Below are 19,844 nucleotides of genomic sequence, written 5' to 3' on the forward strand. Positions count from 1 at the left end.
TGAGATTAAGGTTGCTATCTCACATGGCCACTAGATGGCAATGTTGCTCTATCATTGAGTTCATGTTGACATGTCTTGTGCTCCAGGAGAAAGAGAGAAGGATGGAGAGGAGAAGAAAGACAGAAAGCAGAGACAGAAAGAAGGAGAGGGATTTTTTTTTTTGCTCTTTATGTAGCCCCTCGTGTAGCCTGGCAGCTAGAAGGCATCTCACACTCACTCTCTTTGTCCCAACAACTCCCAAAGTTAATGACTTTACGCATTACTGCAAATGGTGCTTGATTTTTACATTAAGCCACAGATGTAATGAATACAGTAGGCTGTTGTTGCTCAGCGACTGTCCTGAGGTAAGGCTTTATGTTAAAATGACCTAAAACTAATGCTGTGATGAGGGTAACAATACAGCCTAGACCCCAGTGATGATGGCCTGGACTGCCTATTCAGTATGCAGCCAGCACGTGTGTGTGTGTGTGTGTGTGTGCTTGTAAAGCTGCTGACACCTTCCTCTTTACCTAGCCACATCACCAATAATTGGCCATTGGAATATCAGTCACAGCTCTGCTGGCCCCTGCCAGATACGCCCGAATTAGAGTGTGGTTGTTAAAGGTATCTTAACAGCTCTCTGAAAGATTTTCAATGCCCCCACAAGGTCCCCTTTTGGCTATTATCATCAGCAGACAAACCCTGACTTTTTTTTTTTCCAAAACATTGCCTCGATCTTTGAGCAGGTCGAGAGACTCATAAAAACACATAATGCAACTCACAGAGCATTAGTAAAGCTGATTAACAACAGAGATCAATCCACTGAGGGGGGAGAGAGACAGAAAGAGCCAGATAAGGGGTGAAGGGGGATTTCTGGTGAGTCAGACATTCTTGCTCCCACGCACTAAAATGAATCAATAACCAGCTTGCTGCCCTCCTCTGCTTTGACTTCCTTCATGGACCAGAGGGGAGATGTACTCTCTCAGTCTGGCCGGAGTGGTGCCAGAGGTCTAGGGGAAGAGCTGAACTTTGACCTCCAAGTAAGAGACAGCTCCAGGAAGAGCACAAGCACTCATTTAAAATTGCAGGAATACTAGCCAAAGATGTTCTCTGACTGAGGTGCTGAGGGCACTTAGTGTACCAGCTATAAGATAATAGGACTGGAACATAAATAATCAGGCAAAAACAGGTGCCAGTAGTCTTTCCATGCATGCACATGCAGGTGTGCATAGAGACTATTAAGGCCTAATTTGCTGTTACAGCCTCTGCTCATATTAAAGGCTATGAATAAAAGCTAATGCATGCATAGCCCAAAACAGTATTACTCAAGTTCTCACACATGGACTACTGTTGTTCATTTTGAGATTAATGGACACAAAAAGCTGCCCAATGAGGCTGCTCTTCTGCATGACATGATTAAAAAGCTATTTCCTTGTTTGTAAAGAAGTCATTTTAAATTTTAAAAGTGTGCGTGTTTCCGTCAAACAAGCTGCCCTGCTTCAAAATTCCTCAACTCACACATGGGTTTGAGCTGGCCGATCAGTTCCTCCTTGGTCCACTTGGCCCACTCTTTCTTGTCTGTATTGATGGAACACAGAATAGGTCCACATGGTTTCCCACAATCCTCGATCGCTGGAACATTCAAATAGTGGACGAGCACAATATCAGGGTTCTGTGGGGAAATCAGAGGGAGCAGGATGGTTACACAAATGCAAGAAATAAAAGCTTGATTTGCAAAGATGAAGACTAGAAACAAGTCAATTTATCTGCAAGGACAGTTAGAAGATTTGTTGAAGTGAGATATTCAGTCCTTCTAAAAAAGTGAGTATTCTTTTGAAATAAGTGGTAAAAAAAAAAAAAATTCAGCTCAAGCATTGTATTGAGTCAAATAAACTCAAAACCAGCTTGTCAATTTTTCTTACACTCTTTATTTAATTCTTAATTTTAGTGAAAAATTCTCAAAACCAAAGCTACCAAACAAGATAATAATACACAATCTCACATTCACAACTTCAGCAGTTTTCTGTACATGAGAGGGAATTGGGCCTGTCTCATAAATGACAGATATTCAGCATAGTGCAGGAAAAAATTGAGACTTTGGGGATTGATAGTACACATCATGCAGTAAACTGTAACAAGTGCTAAACAAGTCCTCGATAATCACCAGTGGTGAGACAGCACCTGTCTTTGGACTTTCAAAGCAAATAGGCTGGTCCCTGTCTTCATCAGACTAATCTCACACAGACAGCATGTTAACAATTTCAAAATCAGTTTGTGTTTTGCCAACAAATAGACCCGATTATGCAATTGCACTTAAAAACAGAAATGAATAATGATAGTTGATAAGGTTCGATAGGGTAGAGTGTTAATAATGATTATTAAAATGAGTTGTTACTGCTTTGAAAAAACAAATGTTGATAAAACACACATATTTGTAATAATTTCACTTAACAAATCCAGTGTGATTACTGGGCAGTCTTGAAACAAGTTAGCACAGCTAATAACAGTCTTGACGGACACAAGAGGGCTTCAAACATCCACATGCTGTGTGATGTGCATGCAACGCAACCAGCTTCTATAATTACCTTTATAGTGTACAATTTGTTAAGATAAAAAAAGACCCATATTTACATAATCTTCTGAACATTCTTACACATTTTTCTGTTCTTACATAATATATTATTCTCAAAATAGATCAATTAGACATACAATCACAAGGCTTGGTTAGATTAGGATTTTTTTGCAGTGCATAGTGGATAATCTGTTCCATGGTTTCTTAAGGATATAATGGAGTGATAGTGACACATGCAGTACTCGTAGCTACTGTGTCTCAGATGAGAGGGCTTTTATGTGGAACAAGCCAGCTGGTTGGTGAGAAGTAAATGTTGCTGAATTAGAAACCCTGCATGGTATCCCTCACACAGACAACAAAGCCCAAGAACAGAAGAGGAAATGCACAATCCAAAACATAGCCAGGCAGCAGAACAAATCTGGGATCAGAAATCTACAATAATCTCACTCATTATGAGACTGTATCTCTGCATCTCCAAATGTGTGATTGGATGCGTATACTAGTGCGTGTGCTCATTAATGTGTGTATTTGTACGTGCATATGTGTGTTAATTACAATGTGTGCTTGTGTAACACACGTATGGCATTTTGTCAAGTCCTCCCACATGGTGAGATGATGCCCTCAATTAACTCTGCCTGTATTTACCAAGTCAAAACTCAATAATTTTCCGCCTGCAAATTGTTACTGGGTTACCTCTGCAAATTCTCTAAATTGACAGCTTATGAATAATAGGTAGCGTTTAAAGGAATGTTGTGCAGGTGTGAATAACATCCATTCACTTCTGTATTCATAAAAAGCTTTGATTACCCAGCTCTCACAAGGAATGTTCTTATTTCAGTCTTTATCATTTCTGTTTCACTGTCAACATCTGATTGCCACTAAAACCAACAAAGACAAACAAGGTAAAATATCCCCATACTGACACATACACCTGACCCATACACAGCTAAATGTGCAAACACACATATGGGTACAACCACAGGAAGAGATGCTCTCATTACATGGTCTCTGGGTATGCTTGTTAATCTTTTCTGAATGTTTGGCCTTGGAGTGTTCCTGTTGGTTGAAAGAAACAGAAGGAGATTTATTTGTCTTTTACAGAAGTAAATCACACAAAATCACACTTACATGTGTGCATGCAATTGCAGCTAAATAAGATGCAAGAATGGACAAACCGACTGAGACCTTGATCGAGAAAAATGCTGTGACAACACGTGCGTGACTGCAGTTTGAGGCTTCATCAGTACTAAGTGGCAAATAAATCAAGGTGCTGCTACTGTAGGTCTGTGCTCCCTCTCACTGTGAACCATTAATCTGTGACTATGCCCCCCTCCATCCCCAACCACAATCTCTTCCACCGCCTCCCACTCTGATTTTCCTTTTACATCAGGCAGGGGTGTGGTTGGAGGGACACACAGATACACAGAACCAGTTACTTCTGTGAAAACGTCCCAACATGCGAACAACTACCATCTCTGATGTGTTTGGGCACTCACGGTTCAGCAGTACATAATGCAATCTATGGAAGACAGATGACCTTCCCTCACCACTAGCAGCAGAAGCTGGATCTAGACATTGCTTTGTGTTATCGTACTGCTTTCCTTGTCCCCTGTCATTGGCATGGACACTAGGTGATGACTGCTGCCCTGTTTGGATGGAGATGGCACAGGCGGTGTGCAATGCCCCCAGATGGCATCACCAGCTGTGTCACTAGCCAAGAGATGCCCTCAATCTTTACTTGGAATGAAAGCGCAGAATGTAGACAGCTTCATTCAATTATGAACGTACATAAATGTATGTGGCTCTATGGGCACAGTCGGGAGTGAATGTGCACAGAAATAGAGCACATGTAGAAGTGTGCGCAAACACACAAGCGCACACGAAAACAGACTGAGCAAGGACAAACTAATTAGCATAGTGTAACAGACACACATGTACTCACAAGACACATAAGGCTTAGTTGAACACAATCATACACGTGGATACGCACAATCTCCTTCCTCCAACGCCCACACTCCCAGCTGTTTCCTACCTTTTCACACATAGCTACACAAATATGCACACACACGTATAACACGATCAACACAAAGGAAGAGACCATGAGGTAGTCTTATAGCTCATCCAAATATAAGTAATCTTTATGTTCGCGTTTTACTATTAGGATTTTGCTACCTATTGTAAACCAAGAAGAGAGCCAGAGGCATATAACGTCTGGAACTTTCACTCTTTTTTCAGTCTTGTTTTACTTCTTTCTCTCCTCTTACTTTAGAACATATTTAACAGTTCTCTCTCAACTCAGGCTTACCTCCACTCAAAGAGGAAAACAACACAATGAAAGTGTAAAGCGTCACATAAATCTATCAGGATGGTAATTTAATTTAATTTCCTGCTGGCTGCTTTCTTTTTCCACAGTGTAATATCAGTGAGTTGGTTTTCCAAGTGTAGGGGGAAAAGGCTGAGGGTGACTTTTTGCCTGGATAGTCTTTTTCAGAGAAAATGAGATCTCATTAACTTATTGATTAATTGTGTAATGTAGTCTTTGGTTGTTTTTTTCCTCTTATTTCTCATGCAAGTCTCAAGGCAGAGCTCCAGCCTCTGCTCTGCAGCGGTGGGGAAGACTAGAACAGAGTTACAGGAACCTGTGGTGTGCATTTGCATGTGCAAACATTTTAGGCATTTTAGACAACACCGCCATAGATGAACTGGATTCATTGTAAACAACTAGAGACAGGCAACTAGAAAACAGATTCCTACATCAGATGTATTGACCTCACAGAGTTCTGTCCTGAAGATCATTAAATTAGTCTGGGATTATATAAGGGAAGACAGAAAAAGTAAAACAGACTAAAAAGGGGCTGCTCGGGTCAGGTTAGGTCGGAGGATTGATTACATGTGCACGCAGCACACTTTCATGCACACTCTGAATGGAAGCACGGAGAACTGGCCAGTAAAGAGACAGACGGGCAGTAAAAACTTAATGGGTTTTTTGACAGTTCCACCCATGCAGTGGCTCACTGGGATTTGTCCTTGTATGCCCGTTGACCAATACGCAACTGTTTATTTGTATATTATTATATTCTTACATGAGCCGGACATTGCTTGTCAGCATCTGTGCCAATCACTCATGTGTATTAATCCATGAATTTATCATGTATGCATAAAATATAACATGTGTAGCTAGTATTTTGATGATGCTGTGTTGTGTTAATGTTTACTGCGCCTCCCTAGAACAGATGGATAGATGTTGAGCTAATTACTAGAGGAGTCTTGGGGAGTCAGCCATGGGGGCGGAAGGCCTGCTGTGTGGTGGAGCTCCTTCCTGCCCCTCCTTTCACTGATCTCTCTCAAAAACACAGTGAAAAACACCAACATACAACAGAATGAATGCACATATAAAATAATACAGTCACGCACACACAGACAATTACAGTCTAATATACAACGCACGAGACAAGCATGAAAAAGGTGTAGTGCCAAAACTCACGCGCACACACATGCATATGCAAGACATCGCCATCGCAACCAAAGGATAAAGGTGCTGTTGTAGCCAGGCAACAGGTTTCTCTGGCACCCACGCACTTAGAGGCAGCCAGTGCTCCTACGATCTCTCAGTGAATGCCTACCTCCTCCTGAAGTCATACACCCTGCTCTACTCCAAAAGACAAGGAGGGAGAGAAAGGGAGAGAGATTCGCTGATGGAGCTGAAGACGGAGTTAGATGTTGGTGGAGACAGATACAATGACCTTCTACTTTGTGCTGAATGTATAATAGTGAATGTGCGTGTATAACTGCACAGAGATATAACGAACTGAGACTCGAGCACAAATTACATCTGTTGGTAAAATCTGGTGTGAGTGGTCAAGTGATGTGTCGGCTGTCTCGTTAAGTCTCTGTGACCTTGCCACAAGTGTGCCGCTCTCTTGGAGTTCTTCCATGTAGCTGCTCCTCCAACAGTCCACCATAGCTCATTAAGAGACAAAAAAGGCAAGGGAAAGAGAGAATTTGAGACAGAGATACATGGAAAGACAGAGGAAGAGAGAAAGAAGAATGAGGGTAACAGCTCTTATATTGTCATTCAGGCAGCTCTGCTCCATGATTGTACTCCACCATAGTAGGCCTCGCTTTCACAACTCGTGCACAGGAGCGATAAGAACACCATTAACATGAAAGAATCTTAATTGAGAGGGGATGCTTCATGGAACAAGGATGAGCCAGGGAGTGAAGGAGGGAAACCTTGTTCCACTCTGATAAAATAACCGACACTGAAAAAGTGGGGGGATTCAAAGTCTGTCATACTGAAGGAAAGTGCAGAGCAGACAGGAAATTAGGTATGGGAAAAGCCCCTCTTTCCACTTTCAGGGAAATAAGCAAAACACTAAAAAAAACTGAGGCAGTTCAGTGTGGAAGAATTGAACCAGCAGGCTATAGGATATCCATTTCAATACAAAATATCAAGAAAGCAGAAGCAGTCAATTGTTTTGTCACAAACATTCAGCATCAAGGCATAAATACAGCAGGGATGGGTGAGGATGTCTCTGCCTTTGTATCGGAGTCTGCCTACATTAGATTATAAATAGCATTTGAATGAGCGTCTAGAGGCAGATTTCTGTATGTTAGTTGGTGTATGTACATCAGTATGCGTGCAGAATGAGTGCAATGAGCTGTGAGTCTGAATTGAGTGCACTGACTGCATATTCATGCTGTCTGTATGTGCAGTGCATATTAGAATTTGTTGTTTGCATCGTTGCATTTGCCTGTGCGGTTTCATGTGAATATGGAACACCTGTGCACCGGATGTATGTCTTGCATGTCATGTGCTCACAGTCTGCAGAATAAGTACGAGGGGTGATTAAGGCTCTCTTCACTTGGCTATGCGGGGGCAGCTGCCCTGGCAGTGGCATGGTGATGGATAGCATCGGGTGCCAGTCATTAGGCAGCCTCCTGGCCTCTGGCACTGAGGTTGCACTCTTAAACACTGCCCTCCCCCGCCCATCCCCAAACACCACCGCTCATTTCAAGGTCAACTGCCTCTGTGGTGATATAAGTTCACCTTCACAAGTCACAAGACTTCTTCCTTTTGTTTGGAACCTTTATCGTTCCCTGCCAAAGGGTGTGTTTTGGAATGCGGGGGTGGCTGGCTGGTGCCTTGCCTCATGCCGGCACACAGAAGCACAGACATGCGCACGCAGTTCATCAGCACACACGCAAACTCACACTCACAAACACACACTGAGGTAAACAAAACCCTATGTCAAACCCTCCCAAATAGGTAGCAAACAGCCCGAAGCTCCTGTCGAGCTAGCAGAGCAAACCCCTATCTGAACCTGCTTCTCTCTGGGTTATCTATGACAACCTCTTTGTTTAAATGTTCCCAGTTTAGAATACTAGACACCCCAATTAGAGTGTCTAGAGTCAAAGCACAACTTAACTGCTACAGTTCACCTTCTACTGCATCTAGCTCTCCATCAATTACAGCACTGCCTGAGTGCCAAGCTAAAATGATGCCTGGGGTGAGTATCAATCCAGGGTAAGAGTCAGTTTACAGGGGGCTTTCTTAATGTGAACTGCATCAAATGCCTGTGTCCAAGGTATGCGAGAGGAATGGCAGAGCAGGGGGCACAGCAGGAGATCCTGATTTAGGGAAGATTCATACTCCACCTCTTTACTTCCACTACCTAGTGTACTGGCTGGGAGATATGAAAGGCAGAACTTGGAACTTTTGAGGACCAGGAAGAGGCCAGCATGTTTGAGTGTGTTTCAGAGGAAGCCAGGGGCTGAAGCCTGTGATGTTTAATTCAGTAGCACATAATCACTCCGATGGAGTTGAGAGCGGGGCTTTAAATAACTCAGCTTAGAGGGGCAGAATGGCTTCACTCTGGGTGGGGGAATGCAAGTTTGTGTGTATGCGTGTGCGCGTATGTGCACTTGTGTGTGTAATTGTGGAGATATGTGAGTGCATTTTGCAATTCTACACGTCTGCGAGAATCCAAGAGAGTGCTCCACTATTTTTGTGTGTGGCTCCTCCCCGCTTTGAAATATTTTATTTGTGCAATGCACCACAGTAAAAGGTGGAGTGTGTTTGTTGCCTTGCCAAGTATCTGCATGCATTACAATAAAAGTGCAAAAGGCCAGTATTCAGAGCCTGAATATGGAGCAGCATTCTGGATGCCAAGCAGGCAGTAAGTCAGGCAGTAAGCCAGGCAGTGAGGCATCGAAGCTCCTTTAGCTGCCACAACACAACTCACAGTTTACAGCCCACTTATTCTTCCTAAGGCCCTTACAGAACACACTACCCTCTCCATTAGCTGCGGTGGTCCCAAGTGAGAGTCAATGCTACACAGGGGCAAGCTGGGAAAGGGCCAACCGGAGCCCAACTGACTGCCATAATGGCCTTAGCAGAGCCCATGGCAGTTATCCTAAAATTCAGTGGCCAAGCAGGTGACACCAAGTAACATGGGAGTAAAAGCAGGGAGAGAAAGTTAGTGAGCCCTCTCAGACATAGTGGGGCTTTAACCATGTGTTCTCTCTCTTTATGGTTCTTTTCTTTTGTTTCCACCTCACAATAACCTCACAACCCCTGGCTTTCTCTGAGTCTTTTTCATCACCTCGCTCTCTTATTTTCATCTCTTCCTCTTAGGGCATACTGCAATTCATTTGGAGGAAGAAACATTGCTAATGCCATCTCTCTTTACTCCCTCTCTTTGGCTCTTGCTCTCTTTCATATCAGTGCTGAGTCTGATTTGTTTGTGCGCGTGTGTTGTCTTTCTCTCTGTGCCAGTCGACAAGGCGTACTATTTATGTGCCTCTGCCCATGTCTGTGAGCGAATCAGGACTTCACAGGAGCAGCCAGGGGAGTGAGATGTGCTGGTGCATTTCTAAACAGGGAGTCACAGGGAGGACTGATGTGTGCCCAGCTGCAAGACGGTCCAACCTGGCCACTATCTTCCTTCGCAATAGCTCGCTGAAGAACAATAGATAACGCCACTGGTCAGCATCAGAAACAACTGCTGGGGTTGTATCACAGAACTGACCCAGTCAGGCACAAAGTGTTGTGAACATGAATGCACACATATGTAGATATGTACTTACACCACAAAGCATCAGGAGCCTTTCACACATTGACAACAGTAGCCACAGGACTGCTGAGCCTGTGTCCTCTGTCAAACAGGGTGAGGGGTTCATTGTTATTACTGGGCTGGATAGTGGAGCAGTCCCTGAACTCAGCTTGGCAAGACCTCTCTCTGGAGATATACGCAGAAACCTCTGCACATGCACATGAGCAAACACACACACACACAAAACATACAAATGGGTAATCAAATGTCTACCAATGGGGGGAAAAAAATGCTCAAATGGTTTCCTAGCAACCAATGGTGTGTACTGGGTCCACATGAAAAATGAAAAATAAAGACAGTGTGTGAATGGGTACTTGTGTGTGTGTGTGAGACAGAATGAAAAAATAAGGTTCAGATTAACAGTGCACATTAGACAGATATAGAGGTGTTTTTGGACTGAAGTACAGAGATGAGACATTGTGCATTGAATAAGAAAAGGTAATGAAAAGAACAAAAAAGGGGGGAAAAAAAGCTGCATCAGGGACCTGCCACTCTAATCGACAAACAGCATTTCCCCAGTATCTCAACAGGGGCAGTGTTGACTGCGAGTTGATCCAAGGAACAAGTCTGCAGACAGTTAAGGTCATGGTAGTGTGATGTCGAATCACAGTTCAAAAAGATTGCATCATGGGAATAAATCAGTAGCTTACAGACTGTTACAAATATGTAACACTGCAGGGAAGGGGATTATGCACAAACCAAAGCAATGCCTTCAGGAAATGGCCTAAAATGCAGTGCGCCATGTTTAAATGTAAAACACAGGGGGTTGTGCTGTACCAAAGTCACACAATCAGGTGAGAGTAGTGGTTTATAAAATTGCTACAGAGCACTGCACAGAGAAACAGATGAATCTCGTTTTCCAACCACTGCTGAACAACATTGTAACCAAAACACAAGTCCCTTTTTAAAATGATTAAACAACAACAACAACAACAACAAAAAACCAGAGTTACATTTTATTTGTTTATCTATGTGCTAGCATATGAAATGTGAGGCGCAAAGCAGCGTGTAATAGTGTGTGTGTGTGTTTCCACAAGATACTACTCTGCGTGTGATTGTGTACGTGCATGTGTCGTATGTCTGTCTGTAAAATTGTGCGTGTGAGCTAGAGAAAGGCATACTATCTCCATCCAGCAGCTGCCACAAAGAGGCTTCAAAAAACAAGTGCAGGGCCGTGACAGAGACAGAGCGACCGCAACCTTCTGGTGGTGTAATAGGAAATTAATTGAGACCATCAATATGGTATTAATCATTAAAGAACAGGTGCTGAGGTGGCACTTTGCTGACTGCTCTGCTGTTGGCAGCACTCACATACACACTTAAAAGTAAAAGTTTGATCTGCTGTTTTGCAAAAAATGTAGGTGGGAACAAAAAGAGAGGTAGAGAGAAAAAGAAAATGAGGGAAAGAAAGTCCCATTAAAACACAAGAAGAGAGAGTGGGACCAGAATGCCCCAGAGCGTCAAACAGTGCTATTCTGTCAAATCCCGCTGGTGTCACAGAGATATGCACAAGGTGTCCTTTGGTGGTGGTCCAAGGTATTGGACGGCAACAGATAGTGCTTCTCTTTTGAACGGTTACAAAGTCCACATTAGGAGGCTGGAGGGCTGGTGGTGGAGTAAGTTGAAATGTTGTTTGCCAGAGAGACCATGTTTGGGTTTTGGGAGTTCACTTATCCTTACTGGTTTGGTTTAGATGCCAAAAAATATTCAATTAGTTTTAGGAATAGACAATGTTTTGGGTTCAAATATGCTCAATTATAGTATCAACCCTGCAAATGAAAGAATTACTTCACCAAAATCTTTTGTTTTGCTTTGACAACAAAACGAATATTGTAGGATCAAATCAGTAGCACACCCACAAAGAGTAGAAAACCAGCTCCTGGAAGCACATAACACGTCACATCTCTTTCAGCGCAGGACCAGATGTGACCCTGGATTCACCAAAGATAATCAGATGTGAAAACTGGATGGGGTCCCCATCTTCAAGGTGCACCACCATCTCACACCTTCGTGTCCAACTTCTAGTTCATCTACTGAGCCAGCTGGGTCCCTTCAAGCAATCACTAGCTTGGATCCCCCCAAAAATCCAGATTTATAACATGAAAGAGAATGGACATGCCATTTGTCAGTAACCTATATTTGGACAGCTTCAAAATACTTCAACCCAATTTGTCTCATGAAAAACAAATGCACCTGATGAGTGACAGAAACAACACTGCACATAATCATTTGTATAATATCGCAGGGCTAATTCTATTAGTCTGTGTTTCAAGTAACACACTGTGTTTTGTGTGATTTTGATCTTCTGACTCTTAGAAATGCATAAAATAACATAACATAACATAACAAATGTAGGGTTTATAAAGTAGCAAAAAGCACTGTAAAAAATTAAAAAATGTCAGGTAAATATTCATTAATTCCCTTGGAGGCCATGTTTCTTATAGCAGCTAATTCATCATAAGATAAAGCACAGTGAGGACTCGAGGGCAGTGTTAATCAGCCGGAGGTGAGCCAAATTGCAGAAACTACAATAAGCTGTTAAGCACACCACGTCTTCAAATTGTTCAAGGTGTGTCACTGCGATGAATGCTTCTTCTTATGAATAATACATCACACACGTATACATAAATATATCTGGAACAAACTTTGTATATGTGTCTATGTGATGAGATGCGCACAAAACATGAGCGTATATCTGTGTTTGGGGGGGTTGTACTTAGCGGCAAAGTTCAATAGTCTTTAGGGATCGCATAAAGTCTTCTAAAGGCACCTTACCCCAAACCCTCACCACTCCATGTTTGTCAGTGTCAAGGTTGAGCCTATCAAATGTTTATGATTCAAGAGCTGTAGATAAGACAAAGATTGATCTGGATCGAAAGGCAAATAAGATTGCCAAAGCCCAGAGTCAGCTGAAAAGCCGGCAGAGGGAGCAGAGGGGGAGGAAAAAAGAGAGACTTAAAGGAGAAAATGCATTAACACAGGTCTAGCCCTGGGAGAGCACGGAGTATCGAATACTTCCTGTACACATACTGAATACTTGGGGAGAATATGGATCCCCCATCATGAGCAGCTGACTGATGCTGTATCCGTGAATGCACATGTGTCTGTGTTTGATCTATGGCACACGTGGCACAAAGTTTTAGAGTGCTGATGTGATCCTTGTGATGTGACTAGCACTGTGCAGACAACTGGGAGAATAGGACACCCTGTCTCTTTTCACCACAGTGGCAATAACATATCAGGTTTAATTTACCATCTCTAACAGTGGAAAAAAAAAAGGGAAACGATGTCATCAAATAGAATGTTTTTCAAAGGCCAGTGTTATGCATGGATATGTGTATTTGTGTGTGCATGTGGGACAGATAGGGGGATAAGACCCTTTGATGAATTTCCCACTGGCCCTGGCCAGCTTGCAGAAGCGGAACAGAGCAGAGGCCACCAGAGAGTTGGGGTCTGAGCCCCGGGGCCTGTTTTTTCCCACCCTTTCTCAGCCTGCCTTCCCCTTACCTCCTCTGATCAATACTGGGTCCTAATCACTGAGGACAGTATGGCAGTCCTCTCTTTCTCTCATCTCCTCTCTGAGTTTTTCTTCTCATTCTTTTTCAACCTCTGCCTCTATTTCTAGCATAAATTATGCGCACTTGCTTTTTCTCTGTGAGTTTGTATCAAGGATGAACGCGTCCAGATGTGTCCCCACTTTTCCTATATTAGGAACACATATTCTGACAGTGTTTCTATGCATATTTGCAAAAGCGAGCCAGTTTGAATCTCTGTAAATATGTGAATAGGCTTATACGAGACTGTTAAAATGTGTGAATGTGTCTGTGTACAACAAGATAAGAGAATATCCTTGAAAAAGCAGCACCAACATAAACCCCAGTGAATTCTATGAGTAGCATGCATAAACTTGAATAATAACACATCCCCTCATTTAGGTGGCTTTATCCCAGTTATCTAATTGCTCATGTCTTTTTTCTTTAATAAACTAATGAATGGAGCTGGGTTAAGGCCTGGAAATACATAGCCAGCAATAAGAAGCACTGCTTTAAACCCCAAACTGCATCAGAACAGCTGAATAATTTGTAGGAGAAATAATTACGGGGCAGAAGAGCAGGCATCAATCCTGGAACACCGACAGTGCCCTCGCTGGAAACTACTTCACCCATAAGCCAAGGCTCCATTAGGTATTGTCTAGGGCCCACAGGCTAATTTGTTTGCATCAATAATACATTCAAAGGATTTATCTAACTTGCAAATGAGCGTTCATTTACTGGTCCAAGAGGCAAGGAGGAGAGCAGGAAGCAAAAGTGAAGGTGTAAAGGCTGAAGCAGCTGGTTGCGGGTATCTGGGACACAGTTAAGTCTGCTATGCAGCAGGATGGTGGTCCATATCTAGCAGGTAGTTGGCAGAATTCAGATATGGTTGCCTCTGACATGCTTGGCTAACAGCCAGTGTTTATGTAGGGCAGAGATGGGCCAAGGTGTGAGTGACCAACCATTGGAAAGGCATTAAAAATGAACCAGAGAGTCCCATTACAGGCACAACATATTAGCTTCTCCACCAAATATTCTCTGATCCCATGCCAGATGAAAAGATGACAAAGAGGAGTGTGTAAGTCTGTGTCTCTGTTAGAAGAAAGGGCTGTGGTATTAGTCAGACATGGTGGGGTACTGGGATCCCCAGTGCCCTTTGATCTCTGTTCTGTGCTGTCTCCCACAGGTGATACCAAGACACTCAAAGCCAAAAGTGGAGGTGGGGTTTAACAGAAGTGAGCTATAGAGAGAGAGGGGGAAAACAGAAGAGACGAGAGAGACAGATAAGTATGGGAGAGGAGGAAGGAAGCTGGCCATGAACATATGCTGCCTCCCCGTGCCAAGCCCCACTGGCTCAGGCAACCCACGCATACGCTGCACTGCTGCTGCTGTTACCACTCCAGCCCTCTCCAACACCAACACCATGGCACTACTTAGTCAAACAAAGCTGGAGAGATGAATCTGGAAAGAGACCGGGTCTCCCCAGTCTCAGCTCTGCCAGGGTAGGGCTGCTTGGCTTGGATAACACAGGCTGATTATAGACACACACACATACATATACAGAATAACGGCTTTCAGCTGTTTGGCTAGTCACCCCCAAAATTTGTGACTCTTCTTGTGTGGGCCACCATATAACACTATGATAAACTGTGAAACAGGACACAGATTTTGTAATTTTCTAATGGGCTTAATTTTTTTCACTCTGAAGAAAGATTGGTGGAATCTGCAAAATATAAATTCTTCATGCAAAAAATTAAAAAGAAGAATATAAAAAATATATTTGATTCAGGACTACTGTAGTAAAGGGTCTTAAACCTTTTGTTGATAGAACATAAAAATATTAGTACCCAATTATGCCAATTCACAACAATAGTCAAACAATAGTCATCTTAATGCACTTGTACCTATATTATTAGTTAAAAGCCAGACAGAATTACAGAGAAACTATCCACTAGCAGTCACAGGAGGATGTATAGTATGAACAGTGTATGTATAGTACTCATAACAAGCACTATAGTCTTATACTTAGATACTTCTAACTATACAATTTATCAGACATGAGAACAAAAACTGTCCTTTAGTAAAAGACAGCTAAAAAGACTGAATGGGAGGAATGTTTTCTGTACTGGCTGTCTAGCATTTCTCATATGGTTTGAAAAACAGTGTATGTGACCCGCGTATGTGAGACAAAGACAAGAGCACTGTGGTTACTGGAACTTTTATGCTTGACGTACTTTACACCTAAAGGTATCATTAACACTAGCAGTCTAAAGGCTCAATTCGGTTTTCATTGCTTAAAGATTTTTTTTATGCGCCAGATTAAAATTCATAGAAAGGTCACACACTGTTATTTTTATAAAATACCTGATAGGATTTTTAAGTTGAATCATTTATCTATGAAATATTTTGCGAGACGAGCCACTGCCATTACTTAAAACGCTGCAGTGCGGCCGGGGAGAGGTGGGGGGTGGGGGGGTGGGGGGTTCCACAGAAAAATTTCAAATAATGTCTAAACGTGTTTTTGATTTTTGGTTTTACCGTGTTGTTGAAGGAATGGAGGATGAGGATGGGAGATTCAAAACAAAGACAAAAATGCAGAAGATCAACCACACAGATGTACCCTGCTTGCTAAAACCCATGTGCACGCACACCAGCATCCTTCTAGACCCATAAATCCAAACAAACCCACACATGTAATAGACCCATACAAGACACCAGACACACAAACACCCTCAGACGTTGAGCTATATAATAACAAATGCTTGTATAACAGAGAAATCAAATTCAGGGTTCATCTTGCAATCTGAGCCTCACAAACTCAATTCCCCTCTGCTGTCTAGCCACTTCACGTTCCACGCCTTTTCTGTGTGAACGAATGGGGTCAGTATCGCCACATAAACATCATCCTCTGCTCTCTCCCCCTCCCCCCCCTTTCTCAGTGAATGGATGCTGAGCACTGGTGCATATCTACGCAGGGATGGCAAGGGCACCGAGGAGAGAAAATCAATACTATATCTCAGCACTAAGCACAATCCCAACCAAAAGCAGCTGGAGTTTGCAGGTTGCTCCATAAACTGGACGGCTTCATCTGGCCGGCCACTGTGTCGGTGGATTGCTACTGTAATGCACTATAGCACAATGGCCTAGGCCAGAGTCTGCCAGACGCAGAGGTACACACACTCGCAGACAGAAAAACGCACATACACAGAGACAAACAGCACGCTCCTAGGGAATAGCAACAGCAATGAGAAAAACTCTCATGAGGCAGGAACAGGGTTGACAAACACACTCTCCTCTCTCACAACCAAGGAAAAGCACCTCAGGACCATTTAGCCCACCCTTACTAGGTGTGTGTACATTCACGCACTTACACAGCTGCACATAAGCACATAAACAGTCACACAGACGTACTATACGTACACACGTTCAGAGGCATATACAGAGACGGCCCTTAAAATACTCGCTCCAAAAATAGCACACTGGAAACCGGACTGAGGCTATTATTATTGCACACACGTCCTGCCTGGTCCCACCAAGGAAAGGGAAGAGACTAATGATTTTCCTGGTGCAAGCAATTAAAAAACTATTTGTCACCTGCCAGGTTGCATATGACGTTAGGGGCCTTGGCAGAGGACCACAGAGTAACTCCACATATACACACTGCACACAGACAAAATGGGTTGCACCATAGCAAGCCGTCTAAAGGCAGAAATGGTGCATAAGAAATAGGTGAAGCAGCTAGAGGGCCACTGAAATAAGGGAAGCAAGAGGGAAGAAACAGTACTTTGGATAGAGGCATAGAGTTTTGTAAACGGCTGATTTATCCGGACAGGTTAATACCAGGCCAAACAGAGCCTCAGACAGCACACTGCCGTCAGGAAGTCATGTAATATTTAGAATCGAGCCAGTGAAAGTCATTCTGCTCCTGGCTAAAATAGAAATGTATATTTCCCCTTCTAACCTACACAACCTCACCCCCCCTAATAACATGACAACAGAAAAAGTCGTTGTCATCCATCTATATCCCTACTCTGCCTGTCTTCCTTCTCTAAAAATGCAGGTTTATATACATTTTCATGTCAAATGACTTGGTTTAAGGAATTTGAACACTAAAATTACATTGTGGTACATTCCTATGCTGATCAAGTATTATGCAGTTTACATAATATCTGCTCAAACCCATATGTGAAACTTAGATAACATAAAGTGTTTAATTTATTTTATTTGGGTATCACTGACATATATGATTCCAGTATAAAACTTGCTATGGTGGAGGATATGCTCATAGGGTGAAAAAGGCTGATAAAGAGCTTCACCAAATGATGCAAGGACATTCACCTGAAGCTCTGTATCAGCAAAATAATGAACTTGTGGTGCAGGGACAGAAGGCCAGCTGTCCTGGTTGTCTTCCAGAGAGTGAAAGTGAAGAAAGTGGACTTATTCCTAAAAGACAAGTCACTAAACACGGAAACCCTTTTCATAGCCTGTGATTTCTAAGGGATGTCATAGTCTCATGATCCCGAGCTGCGATGTTCTCCTGTTTTAAGCAGAAAATTATGATGTCTTTGTGAAGAAGTCAAAGTTAGTGCATGCATTCTTGAGCTCTATCTAGACATTGATATTTGTGTTACCAAAAATAGGACCGATATGAAATCACAGTGACACTGACCTAAGTTTTGATCACCACTATCAGATCTAGATCTAGTGAACGTTTTAGCATTCTTTAAGGCATCCCTGATATATAACGTTCACAAGAACAGAATCAACACACGTTATGTGTGGACTGCCTGAAGGACAAACAACCACAAAGATCACGATAAAGTAATATCATGGAAGTTGTATGATGGTTTGGATGCCACATAATGGATACACAGTCTGACTTAAACCAGGAAGCCAAGATTTGACTATGGGTTGTGTGGGAAAAAAACACCTTTATGTATTGGAAGGGACTAGTACATGCAATATGCCTCCTTTGCACTATGCAGCCCTCTCCAGATTCAGCTTGAAGCATACACTTGGCTGAAGTAATTTATGAGGCAGCTCGTTAACGTTAGGTGATTTGCACTGCTCGTTTGCTCCCGCTCATCTCTACCAAATGATATCATCTTCTACCTCTAATCTCCTAACTCTAATCCCCATTCTCAAAGCACCGCCACCCCTCCCACCTCTTGTTTCTTGCGCCTCTCTTTCCCTTCCGCAATTTGCTTTCGTCGTCCTCTTCTTCCCTCCTCCTCCTCTCATTCTCTGTGTCTTCTCAGGTTTGCGTGGGTGTGTTTTGAGATGGGAGAGCAGACAGGGATAGGAGCAGAGCCGTTCCATTGAAGGGTGTGTGTGTGCGTGTGTGTTCAATATGACATCTACTCAGATCAAAAAAGACTAAAAGAAGTCTGGTTTGACTCTGAAGGCTTATATGCCCTTGTAGTTACTTCTGCACTGCCCCCTACTGAGAGGGAGAGAGTGGAGGCCAAAAAAGAGATTTTTCTCAAAACATGCAGAGGGGCAATAGCTCAGCAATCCTGGGGAGACGCAGTGGCAGACAAAAATAAAGACACAAAAATAAAGAGGGGACGGGGAAAGATGGCAGGAGTGAAAAGAAGAAGAGGAATATTTATTGGAAGCAACAGATACTGTATGGCAATGCTCATGACAGAGTTTGTTACTGACAATTAGGAAAAGAAATTGCATTGTTTTTAATTCATTATAAAACATGGTTGAGGCTCTCAGGACTTCAGTGTTCACTTTAGCTAGTAAATTGATTCGACCACACTGACCTAATACTTTGTCTTATATCCTTTCCACAAACAGTCCTTAGTCTCTTCATCCCTAACCCACAGAGAAATCAACCTGTCTCAGAATAGATACAGCTAACACTCTCACAGAGACTGATTTTTACAATGAAAATTGCCAATTATAGAAATTGCAATCAGAGCTGTTGGTTTGTACATTGATGAGTGGTAGCTGGTTAAAGGGGAATTGAGATCAATATCTGACTGAATGCAGAATGAATGACTCTGGCCCTACCAGAGCTTTTACGCTGACTTCTCTTGCTACTCTTTGTTTGTAACATTCACTTTCCCTGTCTTCCCCCCTTACCTCTCTCCTTTCTTTCCCTGGCTCATCTTTCCCACTATGACACGTCCAAGTGATCGTGTCGGGATGTCAGCCCTCATCCACGGCTAATTGGGGCTCAGAGGAGTAATCAGGGCAGGACAAATCAGACAGTTCTGGTCATTAGCTGTGACCAGTGTTCTCTGGGAAGCTGGGAGATGCGTGCACACTTCTGCCATCACGCCTGAGCCTGCAAAGTGACAAAGGCAGACGCATGAGATAGGCCCAGCACAGATTTATTGTGAATCCACTGATGTTCTGTGCTTTCTCACACGCACAGGCAGAAAGTAAACACAAATAAGACTGCCTGGTGACACAATTCCCAGAGATTTCTTATTATCTAATATGGTAGAGGCAGCAAATGGTTGCTGAAGAGAATGTTCATTACAGAGGAACAGAAGATATTATCAAATCAGGAGCAGGGTTTGTTGCACTCACTAACTCAGACTCAGATATTTGCTTTCGGCTCTGGTTGCAGGACTTTGTAGTTGTTTTAGCTCACACTGGACAGTGAACAGAGCAGAATAACGTAAAATA

General features: G+C 42.9%; 1 protein-coding gene across 2 annotated transcripts in view; it reads right to left on the reverse strand.

Moving 5' to 3' along the window:
* camta1a (calmodulin binding transcription activator 1a) overlaps window positions 1–19,844 on the reverse strand; it is a 279,957-nt gene that overhangs the window by 35,063 nt on the left and 225,050 nt on the right. For both annotated transcript variants that reach the window (XM_085258803.1, XM_085258802.1), the window contains exon 7: window positions 1,498–1,651. In XM_085258803.1, the coding sequence (XP_085114929.1) occupies window positions 1,498–1,651 (154 nt within the window). The remainder of the gene's footprint in view (window positions 1–1,497; window positions 1,652–19,844) is intronic.

The sequence above is a fragment of the Mchenga conophoros genome, linkage group LG20 (assembly GCF_057382185.1).
Source record: "Mchenga conophoros isolate Kocher_MC1m ecotype Shallow Benthic linkage group LG20, M_conophoros_male_GT1.1, whole genome shotgun sequence".
NCBI classification, from domain to species: domain Eukaryota; kingdom Metazoa; phylum Chordata; class Actinopteri; order Cichliformes; family Cichlidae; genus Mchenga; species Mchenga conophoros.